At 37.1% G+C, this 15,914-nt stretch overlaps 1 protein-coding gene across 1 annotated transcript in view; it reads right to left on the bottom strand.

The window, feature by feature from the left end:
* TTC29 (tetratricopeptide repeat domain 29) overlaps positions 1-15,914 on the bottom strand; it is a 117,604-nt gene that overhangs the window by 42,406 nt on the left and 59,284 nt on the right. The window contains exons 8-10 of the mRNA XM_010411999.4: positions 11,360-11,451; positions 5,748-5,871; positions 2,508-2,745 (exon numbers count right to left, since the gene is read on the bottom strand). Of these exons, the coding sequence (XP_010410301.1) occupies positions 2,508-2,745; positions 5,748-5,871; positions 11,360-11,451 (454 nt within the window). The remainder of the gene's footprint in view (positions 1-2,507; positions 2,746-5,747; positions 5,872-11,359; positions 11,452-15,914) is intronic.

Raw genomic sequence — 15,914 nt, 5'->3', positions numbered from 1 at the left:
CAAAGGCAGCAGATAGAAACACATTCTCCTTTGCATTTTTAAACATTGTTTTCTGACAATCCCATCCCTTTTGTCCATGACAACTCTGGTCAAAACGTCTATTTTATTAATAAATGTTGAGGTAAATTTGAGTAATTAATGGTTCTTCCTGCCCGGTTATTGAAATGATTGATTCAGAAAATAAGTCTTGGTTGAAAGACATAAGGTAATATGGCAGTACTTGAATTTAAATGTAATTGTTTCCCCACTAGCTTAAGTATTTCTTTTGCCTAAGACTACAGAAACTACTCTTATTTTTTTGACACAGAAAAATTTTTCAGTCAGAACAGTTATAAATAAAAACTTACTACCTTTCTTCTCCCTTCCATTAAATTTCCCTGTGGATTAAGAACTACCATTGTATCTTGTCTTTCTCTGTTCTATCCTCAAAAAGACTGAGAAAAATCTAGTAGATTATCAACACTGAGCTGTTTGAAAGAGCTAGAAATACTGCTCTATTATCACAGCAGGAATTTCCTAAGTGATGAGTTCATCATAGGATGCACAGACATTCTACTGGAAGGTAGAAAAAAGGCTGTACCTGAAACTCAAAGCCAGCAAATCCTAATATTGAACTGGTGCCAGGTCATGTTTTGCCAGACAAAGATATTAAAAATGTAATGCCAGTACTAACGAGAGATTTGGCACACGAAACATGAGGAATGTTACAGATTGTGCTGACAGTGTGACACTATGTTTTCCTGGATGTAATCTGGGTATCATGAGAGTAAGCTTGGAGCACTAATGAGAAGAATGATATTGAACTGGAAGAGCTGCTAAATATGCAGTAGCCACAGGGTTCCTGGAGTGAACTGGAACTGAAATGAAAACTGCAATACTGGAAGCAACAGAGGGTAAACTAGGCAGAAATACAGAAGGAAGAGAATCTCAGCAGGCAAAACTTGTTTGTGGTACCACACTTGCCAGGACATAAAGGGCTTTTCTAATCATAGTCTGTTTATCCCTGAAGTACAGTTAAAGAGGAGCAGGAATCTCGAGCTTAAAGGGGCACATATAATTTCAGGATATAAATGAGTTTCACAACTGACTGGAAAAAGCGATATATAACAGAAAACCCCTTAAGGTGCAAGAGCTCAAATTCATATTGGAGATACAAAGTTCATTCCATGTCTTTGAGGTTCCTGTGGTTTTTTTGCTGTTGCCATTGTTGATTTTTGTTTGCCTCCTATTTGTATCAGCTACAGATATAAACAGATATAAAATTCTTTATGGATTCTTTTTTTGACCATCTCTGTTGGAATTCTCGGCATTTGCACTACAGGTCTAGACAGGAGACATGCATCCAAATAACTCGGACAGTCAACAAAATCTCTTAGTGTGCTAAATGTTCACTTATTGAGACACAAATCACAAATACAGCCATTGAAAAAGTGCTACCATCACTAGAACTTTCAACAGAATGCTATCTAATTTATCTCTTCAGCCTGCAAATGAATGCCCGTGTTCCATAACTCTCAGTAGCTCCAGTGTTGCCTCTTGTATCCTGACTCCTGTTAAATTGCCAATATCTTCAATTGCCACTTATTTTATATACAAAATTCACCACTGAAGTTTTACTTAATTTTCCACTTCTATGAAAGGGTGAGATACACAAGAAAACAGCAGCCAGGCAGTTCTTTGTCTTTAGGAGTAGGATTACTGAGGGAATAACATGGTAACAGAAGCTCCATATTGTGACCGCCCCAGCTCTCGTTTATTTCCACTGTACTCCAGATTCACACTCTTCACAGGAATGCAGAGGAGGAAGTTTTAAGGTAGAGTAGACTTATACCTCCCCCTTCCTCAGTACAATGCAGTTTACTACTATCAGTACTTGGAGATAATGCATAATTCAGTTTGTCTTGTATCAATGTATTGTACAAGGGAAAAAGAGCAAAGAAGATTTAACCCATGAAGAAGGAGGTCTGCTCCACACAAAGTCCTCCTCTGCTCTTTCTGAGATAAGGAAACATAGTAAAGAAACCAGACTTGGCTTTATTTTTTCCCTTTCTCTCTAACGCCAAGCACAAGGATACAAAAAATAAAGCAGTGTGTTCTTCTGGATTCAGAACTATGTCAAGCAGAAATTGCTTCTCACTTTTAGTATAAGAGATTGTATTTTTGGATGCACTTGAAAAATGTACTGCAAATGAAGATTATTATTATTTTCTTTAAAGATTAAAACAATTATAGTTTGACTAAAACATGTAAATGTGATGTTTTGGCAAGCAGCACTGAAAAAATGTAAGTTACCATCCAGAGCAACTACTACCATCCATTTCTACCTGTTATATTGTATTTTAACTTGTTTAATTCAGCCTCTAAAACAAGCGCACTGAGGAGTAAGCCTAACCTCCATTCTGTACAAGGATTAAACCCAGGAAATAATTTAATAAAACTCTGTAAGAAAAATGACTTAAGTGTTGAGGACAATCCAGCACTGGTGTGTTTCATAAGCACTGCCTTACCGCCTGTGAGAGGGTCAGCGCACACGTCACTTCTGCTCTGCTTCCATGCCAGCAGGCACTGCAGGCTGCGGGGATCTGCTGCTGCCGCGGCTACGTGGCTGTTAAACGCCACCATCAGCTGGTGAGCCCTCGCGATGCCACAGTAACTCTCTGCTTCAGCCACCAAGGGCAAATTGCTTAAAGCTTTCGCTGCCTCAGAGGCCTGACTGAAATATTCGAGAGCTTCATTATAGTTCCCCTGGTAAAGGAGAGAAAAAAAATAATTAAAAACTATTTGTAGTCACCTGTATTTTACCTTGACATTAGAGCCTGCTCCTCTGATGCCTCAGAGATGTGGCAGCCCACAGAATGACTCATGGCAGGACATTAAGCAAATCACTTTCCCTTGCTGTTTTCTAACCTCTAAAATCCAGATAACACTGCTCATGTTTTTCTCAGGAATTGAATGGTTTTTTGGTTATCTCTGTAGAATTTTGAACACACAAATCCAAGTATATCAATGCTAACTATTAATAAAGATTGCAGCCAGACCATTAGAAATTACTCCTATTCTTACATGGCATTCAATATATCTGTGGGAGGAAAGGTCCTAATTTATGGTGGTACTAAATTCTAAAGAATAAATCCTAAAACTGGAAAGAAAGAGGATAATGAAGTGATAGACTTAAAGCACAGAAAAACCCAGAAATTAAAACTTACTCATTTACGGGGGAAGAAAGGGATAACCAAAACCCAGGGGTACTCCTAATCACAAAAAGAGAAACAGTAGGAGAAATGTAACCCAACTGTTGCTGAATAGAAAACTCAAATCATTGATCTCTTTATCCTACCACTGGTGTGGAATTCTGCTGCCTTGATGGCAGAAACTTCCTGACTGAAAACATTTTTAGAGCTGTCTTATCCTTTCACTCTCATCTTGATTTAATAAGATTGAAATTCCCTTCTGCATAGAGACTGGGAGGAGACACTCCAACTGGTACCTGTTTCACTTGAAACCACTTTTTAGGATGAAAATTCCTATAACTGCTAAAATGTTCTTATAATTAAAAAAGGAAAAAAAGAGTAATAGAAATTCCAGTAGTCTTTCAGCTTTGTTTAATACAGCAGAAGAGCAGAATTAGGCCTATGAGGACACAGCAGTGAATAAAGAATGATAAGCTGTAATATAATAAAAAGCAGGAACACCTACCTACCATACTCATGAGAACTATAGCAGGTTAAGTGATGCAATTAGTGAGAGGAATGCAGCAAATCAGACTAAGAAACTTGAAAAAAGTGAAATAAGAAATGACAGAGCATGTCATGCTAACTTCAGAGTGTACATATTAAGTAAGCAACCTGCTTAACAAACTGGGGAAAATGAGACCTAATACTCCTACATAACACAAACCCAGGCGTTTTAGGAAACAAGAAACATCTGGGTAAAACAACCATGACTAGAAAGCAAACTGAGTGTACAGAATTAAAGAAAGACAGTGCTGGTGAGGAATAGTGAGATGAGAGAACTGTAAAGATACAGCAGCAGTATGGACAGAGAAAAGTGAATTTGGTCAAAGTGACTTGCATTTGGAAGAACAGGAAGAGTTATCTCCCTGGTTTACTAAAGGTCCCCAAGGATAGATCTGGATATAAATAAAGATATCTTTAATTTGATGGACAGTACTACTGCAAATTTTATCACTGGGGGATGTACAGAGTTGAATAAAAGGACCCTAATAATGACTTAACTTAGAGAATACTGGTGATGACAGCTGACACCAGCAAGCAGTGATGCAAAAGAGGAAATGTTAATTTACACTCAGTTTTGGTAAACACTGCTGACCTCGCAGAAAAAAAATGGTATAGAAAATAGGGAATTGCAGACATCAAGAATTTTTTATTTATGTTTAAACTCAGTATTTAATATAATTAATAAGATTAAGTTACTGCACTTCTTCCCTTCTATACCACTGCCCCAGCTCAAGGCAGAAAATTCTGAACTGAGAAAGAGAATTTAAAGAATAATCAAATAGAGATTAATTCTTAAAATACCAGTTCTATTGAATTGATTATTAGCAATGGTGGCAGGAGGAATGAAATACAGAAGTAGTTAAATAGAATTTATTAATTATTTTTCAGATTTGGAGAAGAATAATTTGGCACAGTGTCATATCACCCTGCTTTCTGCTAAGTTTCAGATCCATTTTACAGTTACTTCATCAAGTTGTCAAAGACTCAAAAACTTAGTTTTCAATGGGAAATTCAGCATTTATGCTAACAACACATGTAAACAGAAAACTCTCAGGCTAATTTAGAGATTAGAGAATAAAAATATTTTCTACTGCTTATGAAATAAAACCAGGACAAACAGGACAGCAATTTTGGTAGTGGGAGTTCTCTGTAAGAGGAACCCAGAAAAATAAAAGGGCACTTAGGGGTAGTGTAAGTGAAAAGGGGAAAGTACTCTGTTCAATACATTACACACAGAACTTATGACAAAAAAATAGGCAGCAGAAGATAGATAGGGTATTTCCATTTTTATTTTATTCACAGTGAAAGTTTTTCCTAAGTTCCACATTATCCAGCATACAGAACAGATTCTTTTTATTACTTACTGTATCTAAATAATTTCATGTAGCATTTCAGCTCTAAAATAGGTGTTAAAGGACTCAGCAAGAATCTTTCACTTTTGCAGCAATGTCTCTAACCCTTTTGATTTCAAAACCCAAGTGCTACTGCAGTGAGAGTGGTGACAGAAAAGAAAGTCCTTCCACTACTAACAGACCTTTGACAAACTACTTGCTGCTAGAACCCATTTCATAAATTTGGCTGAGAGAGTGTAGAGAAGAAATGGAGCTAAGATTATAAACAGCTCATTAGCATGCAATGCAGTATATGTTCACGGATAGTGCAATAAAATTTCATTTGCATTAACCAATGACTCTTTATGGGCATATATGGCCCTAATGGTAATTTGGATGCAGATTTTTCACAACGTGGAAAGTTGGTCCTGATATGAATTTGGAGGTTGTTATTCATCTATTTTAGAACAAAGCTCTGTGTGTTAAATATAATGTGAATCTCCCCCCTTTCCCAGAAAATTAAGGAACATTTCATTTAGTCACAGTGACTTCTCCTTTGGTAACTCCTACAAGATGCAACACTGGGATCAAATCCTCCTGCGTCATCTCATACACAAGACCAGACTTTACCAAGAAGTAAAGCAAGTTGTTTGAGATCATTACTACAAACAGTACTTACTCTTTCATTGTGAACTTTTCCAAGTAAGATGTTTGCATCCACCAGGCTTTGGCTAAGATGAGTGCTCTCAGCATCCTTCATAAACTCTCCCAAGTATGTCACAGCTTCATCTGATTTTCCCTGACTGAAGCAAAGGACAGGGACAAAATTAAACATTTACTCAAATATTCAGCTTCTTCAAATGCTGAGGATCTGCCCCCTTGTTCTGAAGTAACTTTACTTTGTGGTGACTCATCCATGACTGGATTTTATTTCCAAATGGCCTCTAGCACTCCCTGTGCTGAGCCCAATGAGACTACTCCACACACAATGTCTGAGGGCAAAACTGGATCCTTTTGGCAAAATAGAACAAAATTTTTTTCAGAATATTGTGCCATATTTAGAGGCCAAGAATGAAAATACAGGTGGATGATTTAACAGGGGTTTTAGACCTTCAGTTTTTAAATTTTTTTTCTACTGAGCTGCTGATAATATTTTCAATTCAGCTGGACCTCACATACTGACAAAATAGGGGAAGGAGGTACGAAGGCTGTTTTTTCAGTAAAGCTTTCTGTCATTCAGAGCTGCCATTTCATGCTCTAGAGTCTGGTGGTGCAGCAGCAGCTCCATAAAAGTGCTGTATCTCAGTTCTTGGGGGGACAGACTTTCCCTAGAACACAATACTGCCCTTTGGCTGGGTGGATCAAAGGTGGCCAGGGTCACACAGGCAAACCTATAAACTGTGGATTGCAGGTGCCACCCCCAAATCCCAGTACTCAGAGCAACCTGAGGTCACAGCTGCATCTAACTTGAAAATTGGCTAATGTACTTTGACAATAAAATTTGCAGATTTGCCTTTTTTTTTTTTAATAAAGCCAGTCATATTAACAATATAAGATCTCAGCAGTGTGACTGCAAGATATAAGACAGACATCTGAGCTTGCTTGTGAATAAGGTACCATGCGCTTTTTTCCTTTAAGGCCAGAGTGTTACTCCAGCTGACCTCAATATTAGCCATGAACTTGAGTCACTAATGTAGGAGCATAGCGTGCTAAATGTCAAGGCATGAAGCAAGACAGAAAATCCAGTCTTAATTAAGGATTTCACAGAAATAGGAGTTTCTGTAAGTGATAAAGTATTGTGATTTATTTTCTCACCATCTTAAGCCACCTTCAAGTTATATTCCTGCAACAAATGACGGCCTGGCATTTACTTACATTACAGTTTTTATTACAAAATATATTAGGGATATGTGCTTTCAAAATCTGGCAGAACTCTGCACTTCCCTGCTTTATGCTATTGGAGTAATTATAACAGCCTGCCATGAAACAGGAAACACAGCAAAGCTTAGCTGCAAATTGACAATATTGCAGTGATTATCTGTATGTGATGAGAGGGCAAGATTGCTGCAAAAGAATGCTAAATCACTGCAAACTAACATTCTTGAAATGTTCAAGTATATGCCACTGTAAAGCTCAGTGGTCAATTAGCAGACTTGGATTTACTAAACTTTCCTAATGTAAATATTTTTTTACTATGAGAATATGAAACATACCGGACTGTAAATATTTGCCAAATGTCAAAAGGCTTCTAAATTTTAGAATTAGAAATACATTTTTTTTTAACCTATTTTTTTTCCTAAGAAAAGAAAATCAAATGTTTCCCTACAGAAATACAGCATATGATTTATATAAGTTAAAGGACAAGGTTAAAGTGTTAGACAAATATTAATTCCAGTTTTTCTAGTTTTCTATATGCAGTGCACAGGTGCAACTTGAAGAGCATATAATATGGTATAATCATTAAATCCATTCAACCAGACCTTTGAGAGTTAAAAACATATATTCTGAGGAAAAGGACTCCTTGGTCCAAGGAATGAGAATGAAACAGTGCAGAATATTTGTGTATCAAGGTGATTCCAGTTTCCAATTGGGAAAACAGGACTGTTAACACCCACATCCCCTGACAACTGTCCAATTATGTATATCACACTTGGCCTACTGTTTGCAGTAGAAGTAATCAATAAAGGATGTGGTTGAGTGAACATAGATTTTGGTTGAACCAATGCATGAAAACTTAATCATTTACTCAGAGTGGAGAAATCAAATAGAGCAGAGATGAAACAGCCACTAAGGGGTTTGTTGATTGTGCCACCAAGTTTGTGGGCTAGAGGCTGAAAGTAATAAAGCAAATGGAATCAGTGACAGGAGAAAATGTAAAAAGGTTTTCTTAATTTCATGAATTAATAGAAATGTTTTGATGTATTTTTGGCCATTTTTTATTTTTCATATCAAAACCTATGCTCCACATATAGAAAGTACGCAAATTGCTACAACATATAACCTGTTTGAGGAAAACAGGAATCAATTTGATACATATCAGAAAGGTTATTTCTCACTGTTAGAACTTCACTTATGCCAGATAGCGATCGGTTGGTACAGTTTAACAATTTTTCAAAGGAAGTACTTTTAAAAGCACTACAGCTTGAGATATTTTAAGTATGCTAGAAGGATTACTGAAACACCTTATCCTGCACAAGACCTGGTAACATGATAAACAGGTCTTTCCTACTCAAAGGGCTAATATTTTATAGTTCCTTCAAAAATCTACATGTTATTTTATACAGCCATATACTTTCTATCTCCTTAGACATCACCTTCCTAAATGCATAAAATGCAATTTCCAAAAGATATAGTCATTCATGATCCCACAGAACAGTTATGATGACTTCAGCAGAAGAGATTACACATCTACAGCAACTCATTTTCCAGTTTCATGCTAAAATGCCCTATGAGATTTTTACCCCTATTAGACTTTTATGAAAATATGCACCTTTTATAGGATTGCTCATGTGATGGAATTGGATGTATAAATCATGTGTCCACAAGAAGTCATTACCATGGTGGACACTGGCAGAATAAGTCAAGAACATGATGCTATTATGTCAGATTCTTTCCCCTGGAAAATGACATGCCTAAATGCACATGATAAAGATTTTCAGTTTCCCATGGTCTCTGGAAACATCTGCAGCAAAGATTTCACAAAATATTCCAAAGCCCTTCTGAGCGATTCAGGAGGGCTCAGGCACTTTCTCCAACCTGTCACAAGGAATTCAGTGCAAATTCTCACAGACATTATGGTTGTAATGCTTTTTTTTTGGGAAGAAGTTTTCTTCATGTGAAGATGTTACCCCTCAAATTTAAAATTATTTACACAAATCTAGCCTAAATCATGTAAAAATACAAGTAAAGGAAAATAGAACAAACTGAATACAGGGATTCTGTCACCAGCAGTAATTATTGGTGCATTTATCCAATATGTTCTGTGTCCAGCTCTGGCATCCTCAGCACAGGATGGATATGGACCTGTTGGAGTGGGCGCAGAGGAGGCCACTAAGATGCTCAGAGGACTGGAGTACCTCTCCTATGAAGACAGGCTGAGAGAGCTGGGGTTGTTCAGCCTGAAAAAGTCTCCAGGGAGACCTTACAGTATCTGAAGTGAGCTTATAATAAAGGACAAATTGTTGAGCAGGACCTGCTGCAACAGGACAAGGGGCAAGGGTTCTAAACTGAAGGAGGGTCGATTTAGACGAGATGTACGGAAGAAATGTTTTACAATGAGAGTGGTAAAACACTGGAACAAGGTACCCACAGAGGTGGTGGATGCCCCATCCCTGGAAACATTCAAGGCCAGCCAAGATGAGGCTTTAAGTAAACTGACCCAGTTGATGATGTCCCTACTCACTGCAGGGGGGTGGATTAGCTGACATGTAAATATCCCTTCCAACCCAAACGATTTTATGATTCTATCATTCTGTGATTCATAGGTGTCCAGACTTTTCTACATACAAGTTTCTCAAACAACTGAAAGTTGCTGAGAACCATCATGATATTTTACAGGGTTGACCAGTAAATGCCTATCACATACCCAAAGCTCTTCAAAGCAGATACATATGTAAGGTGTTTAATTTGGTAAATGCTCTCATGGCATAACTAGAAGATGGTTTTTATAAAAAGTACTGCAACAGCCATTTTCCAAAGAAAGGGTTTATGGTGGGGTCTTCACCATTGAATAGATTAAATCCCTGATCCTGTATATGAGACTGAATTCCTCCTTCACCTGAATCAATCAGAATGTTCCCCTTCTATGAGAATGCCTTAAATACTAAACTGGGGAGTTTTACTGCTCTTAGTATCTGCTCCCACTGCTCCTCACTACTGTTTTCCTTCTTTTTCAAACTGCAACAACTGGAGAGCAGTGGGACTGTGAATTCCTGGATAGCTGAAGACTGCTCCCAGAAGGTGTGGAGTACAGATTTGATGCAGAAGAAAATCACTAGCCACTCCTTCCTTAGGTCTGCTTTTAAGAAAAGAATTGCATTGGCATGGTCTTTCAGATGAAGGGTTTAGCAAATTGACTTCAGAAAGATCTCAAAATCTGCAACTTTTGAGTAAATAAATATATGTGCCCTCATTCCAGAATGCCTAAATCACAGAAAGGAAATTAATATACATGGTTTACCAGGGATGTTCTCTTGACTATCTTAACCCAGCCTCTACCCAGACTTCTGCTTTTTGTGAATACAAGGAGCTCATGAATGCTACTGAGAGCTCAGAAAACTTTTTACTCATTGCGGAACCACTCATTGTAACAGCTGGTGTTTTAGCTACCAAATCTTTCTTGGTTAGGCTTAAGAGAGTTTTAAGACTGGGACCTGGTATTCTTCATCTGTTCTGTGTCTTTTTAAATATCTTATCCCACGTCCTTACTTAGGATGCTCAGAGTACACGTAGACATGAATTATGCATCAGAAGAGGACTGTGGTTGTGGCTGATCCCTATGTGCTCTGATAAGGCCAAGAGACAAGGGATCTGACTCAAAGAGGAGAATTTGCTCTGCACACTGAAATAAGCCTGGTGACAAGTCCCTCTCCATAAACAATTGCCAAGCTCTATCATGCATCATATGCACTGAGGTCTTCAAACATAGGATAAATCAAGAATAAGCTGCAATCTTCACTTTAATCTCTTTTTTCCCTACCTCATATGATAATTTCATTAGACTAATTTATGTCAAAATTATTTGTATCTGAACGAATTCACCTGGAGGAAGATGCTGAAACAAAAATATCAAACACAAACATCATATTTGCAACAAATTTGTACCTAGTTACACATGCACAAACCAGAAATGTCTCCACAGAAGTGAGTGTAATAAATGGAAGCTTAACGTTCAGAAAATATTACACTGAGACACCTAGTGAAGCCTGCTACATTCTTCCAGGTTTTCTCTCTTTTTTAAACCTGGAAAATAGGCCTGCATTTCTATTTTCCGGTAAGGTAAGGTCCCCCTCTCAAACAAACAAACAAAAAAAACCCCAACAACTTAAAAAGCCCTCAAAATGTGGAAGAAAAAGGACATATTATAGTTTACAGGTAAAGAAAAACTGGGACCATACACTTTAAAAAACGTGTAACAGTTTAAAATAACTTCCAATGAAAGGGTCACTTACTGCAAGAAGGGCACTGCTTAAAATTTAAGCAGTCAGTAATGGGAAGTGACGGACCTCTAACAATTTAAGTCTTTCACAGCTGAGTGAATCTCCACTGACAGACAAGGATGTGCTAACCTACCTTGCCAGGATCTTGGCTACAGCTGCATATGCTCTGCCCAGGCCACCAGAATCACAAAGGCTTGTGAAGATTTCTACAGAGGTCTTCAAAATCTGTGAAGCAGGAAGATAAAACCGGTAAATATCCCAAAAGGAATTTCCACTTTTTATTCCTCTCCCAATCTCTCTGTCCACACAGAAGACAAAATTAAAGCTTTCCCACTTCTACAACTGTTCTCTAATGAGCCATAATGGGACTAGGGCTTTGGTAATTATTTAGAGTTGTTCGAAACTACAAAATAATTACAAATCAAAAAGATGTAACTTGCAATTATATCTCTGTATTTTGGCAATTTGCAAAAACCAAAGAGGTACTCCCTGATTTGCAGTATAAATTTCCTTATCCATAATTTAAAAGATTTTAAGAGCCTGTGCTTTTATGAGTTTCTGATAATCAATAACTTTAGATGGTATCCTTTGCATTCATAGTGTTTTAGAATGATATGCTGAAGTACAACTCAATATTATCTTTCTTTCTTTAACCTGTCACAATTTATCTTAGTACAACCCAGATGCCCCAAAATTGAATAAATTACAGGTTATACATTTAATCTATGTTGTCTTAAAGTCCTGTAGATAATGCTGGTATTTTTCTGATTATTCATACACAAGCAGTTTGTTAACATTAGCTTGGAATCTACTCTACTATTACGAACCCTCCCATAACTAAAGGCTTACAGCTGCTGCATAAAAACATATGATCTTAATTTAATTTAACACTGACATCACCTGTATTGCAGAATTTCTCTTTTCATCCATTTTTTTTTTCAATGGCGATGACAGGAGAGTGCATATAAAATTAAATCTTATTCTTTCATCCCTCCTCTTTGTTGCTTGACCCAATCTATTACACACATGAGAAAACAGGAAATCTCCAAAGACCCTCTATGGAAATCCTTTTTGCACATTTCCAAGAAAGCAGTAGTGAATGTCATTTACCAGCTCTGAAGGGGGATGGGAGATGCCCAGGGACATATGACAGTATCCTGCATGCCCCAGGATGCCTATTTATACTGAGGTAAAAGATTGGACATTTTCTATTAAGAGTGCATCCCCTGTCCCTGGCAAAGTGCATGGTTCAGAAGAAGACAACCTGTGTGTGCTAATGCTGTGGGTGTCACCATTTGTATTGCTGTTTCCACCACTCAGATGTCCTGGTTCTTGAAAGAGTTTTACTACATGCAGCAGTAACCCCGGACATGGATGGTAATTTTTAGCTACATAAACTCTGTATGCACAAAAAATGGCATTTATTAATGTGCACTGCCCTATTCATCATCCTTCAAGTACTTTCTTATCAGCTCTGTTCTAATGTTGCATCCTATCCTTGCAGGTCATTGCCAATTGATTTATCAATGCATTAGGTGTGACAGAAAGAGTACAAAGGCACCTCAGTTAGGAAGTTGTCACATCAGTTCAGAACTCTCCCTAAAGTGAATACATACTCGATGTTGTCAATGCCTGCAGTACATCCTTCTAATAATCCAGGATGGTAGCAGGAACACAGACAGGTGTCCAAGAAGTAATTCTTAGTATTGCATTTAACTCAGGAGACCTACAGCATTTGTTGTAATCATTGTGTCCATATTAGAAAACCTGCTTTTAGAGTGTCAGGAGGTGTCAAAAATATTATGTGCTGGACTGAAATCACTCCTACTTTACACTGGCCTCTACAATATTAAACTTGGACATAGGGCCTGTAGTCATTACTGTCTAGCACAGAAAGGTTACTTAGGAACCTAAGGCTTTGGCTACTATACATTTTATTTTTCTATTAAAGATATCACAAAGCCTAAAAAATAGAGGTAAGTCCAAGGAACAATCATACACAGCATAACTGAAGTAAAAAGTTGGTTCACTGCATCACTGCAACAGCTGCAAGAAAGAAGGAAGTAAATGAATAAAGCCACTCATTCATATTGATGAAAAGTGCTCATTTTGGTCCCAGGTTACTACTACTCTACACAAATCAGATATTTCATTCTAAATAATGAGGAAATAACATTAATTAAATCATCTACATGAAAGGGAGGAAATCATGATAAATTAGCATAGAAAATGTACTCTTTATGTCTGCATTTCAAATGACTCCTCCAGCTTCAGGTAATACATAGGGACACAGAAAGGGACACAAGAGCTTGATGGAAAGGAGCTGTGTAGTGCCCCTGGATGCCACAACTTCCCAGTACCCATTTATGTGAAAGAAGTGAAGAAAGGTCTCTTCTCCCATGGTGTATGCCTGACCTTCAACATTCAAGATAGAAACATTTCAGGACCATTTCAGGATAGAAGAAGAGAAACAGATAGGGCAGGCTAAAATGATGGTTAAACACAAAAGAATTATAGGATTTCACCCAGTCTCTTGCAATTACAGCACATTTTTTATATTTATTTAAAACAAAAATATTACAAAGTTTGCATGCTGGAAAATCAAGTCAAATCAACACAGTGATATCTGCCAGAATCTGTAAAAAGCCTAAAACCAACAAATAGGTGTGCAAATATTCCTGTTTATTTTTATGGGATAGGAACAACCAGTCCATCTAACTGGCTTCCTGTGGATACCACATAGGAAAAGACATATATGTGGCAGAGAGTATTGAGTGGGGAGGGCTGTGCCAGTCATCTACCAGCTCTCTGAGAAGTGGATAAATATTGGCAACACATATCATTTGGATCTAATGAAATTTATAGGCTCCCAATGAAAGTTTACCTTTAGACAGAAGCATAGCCAGAAATGGGTATTTTATATATATCTATTTTGGCCATTCTGTGCAGGGGAAAATGACATCCAAGGAAGAGGTGAAATAATTAATAATTAATGCTGAAAACTCCTACACAAATGTGCAGTTTTAGTGGATGGCAAAAATTCAGACAACAAAAGAAAAACCATCTTATTAAGGTAAGATTCTTCTGCTGCAGTATTTTATAGCAAATATTGTGTTTGAAAATGTCATCTTAGTAATTTTCTTCATGTTCAGGAAATGTTAATAAAAACATACAACAGTGTGTAAAGACATATTGAATGGGAATATGTAAGAATTTATATTGGTAATGTACACTAAAACCAGAGAGTTCGGGTATTATAGAAATTTAGCTAAATTTCCTTCTCAAAGGTTAGACAAAATTTCCAGAGATTTAGACTTACTGAAGGGGCAAAAAGTCTTTTTCTTTTCCTTTACATTTTGTTTTGTTTGTTTTTTATTTCAGAATTAACTTTGTACAAAGAATTCTGAGGAAGGAAGCTGTTGCAATAGATTTGTCTTGATCATACTAGACTCCATTATAAAATTTCTGTACTGTTCCAAAGACAGTTTGATACTACTAGCAACTAGTGGGAAAAGATTGTTGTATATGAGGTTGAACAGAGTAGATTAATGTACTATATAAAAATATATAATATTTTTATATTAATAATCTATATAAAAAATGTAACCTAAGTTTAACAACACAGCAATTATAAAAACCACACTGATTCTGGTCACAGATTAGTTTTTGGATCAATGTGACTGAGCACACCGACTGTCTCAAACTTTTTACTTCTCTGGGTCTGTGGAAACACTGGTTTAAAAAAACCAAATAACATGAAAGTCAAAGTCTAATACAGAAATGAACAATGGGTTTAAATAAATTTTCCTCCTTCGTGCAGAATGTGGGAAGGTAGAAGTTTAAGGTGGACTTCAACTTTATCTTCCATGTAACAGACCACAGGATAGATCCTGTGGGAGCATCCATTCACAAAATCAGCTCTCTCTCTGTGTCTTTGTAAGTCTGTGGTGTCTACAATTACAGTGTAAAAATAAAGTATTAAGCTCTGCTTAAATCCACAAACTAAAGCCTATTTGTGGTATGGCTCTCACACTAATTCTCTAGCTGGAGGTGAATTTCATATTTACCTCATTTTCCAAGAAAAATATTAGTGAGATCTCAGGCCCAGATTTACTTCTCAGTTATCTCAGCATTACGCCAGGCTGAACCTCCAGGGGTTATTCCATTAATATAAAACAGATACAGGAGCTCCTCCCCCAAGAACCCCCTCTATCCAAAACCCCACTCTTTATTTTTTATTGTTGTCACACCTGTAATTTTTTTATATGTGCATAAAAACATGCACACACACCCCCTTAGCATACACAGGACTCAGACAAAAGCACAGAGGCTCTGCTGAACACTGATACATCTGGGGATAATGGACAAAAGAGCAAATATTGAAAGTACGAATTTATGTTGAATAAAGAACATCTATCCAACTCAACACAAGATTAATGTTACTACCAGCATTTCACTGTTTTGGTAAAATACATTTCTCTGACAAGCACATGATGAGATAATGTTGATTTATAATACTGTCACTTTAAAAACCACAAAAACATAGTTCTGTTCTCAGCTTTAGATTTGATATTGTTGCCAAACTTTATAGGAAATACATTTATTTTGATTTCTGCAAATCTAGCTGTGTTTAGCCATTTCACAGCTGGTGAGCAGGAAAGATGCTTCTGCTTCATTTACAGATCTTG

The sequence above is a fragment of the Corvus cornix genome, chromosome 4 (genome assembly GCF_000738735.6).
Source record: "Corvus cornix cornix isolate S_Up_H32 chromosome 4, ASM73873v5, whole genome shotgun sequence".
Classification (NCBI taxonomy): domain Eukaryota; kingdom Metazoa; phylum Chordata; class Aves; order Passeriformes; family Corvidae; genus Corvus; species Corvus cornix.
Note: the sequence above shows the minus strand (reverse complement) of the source record. Positions and strands in the feature narration are given on the sequence as shown.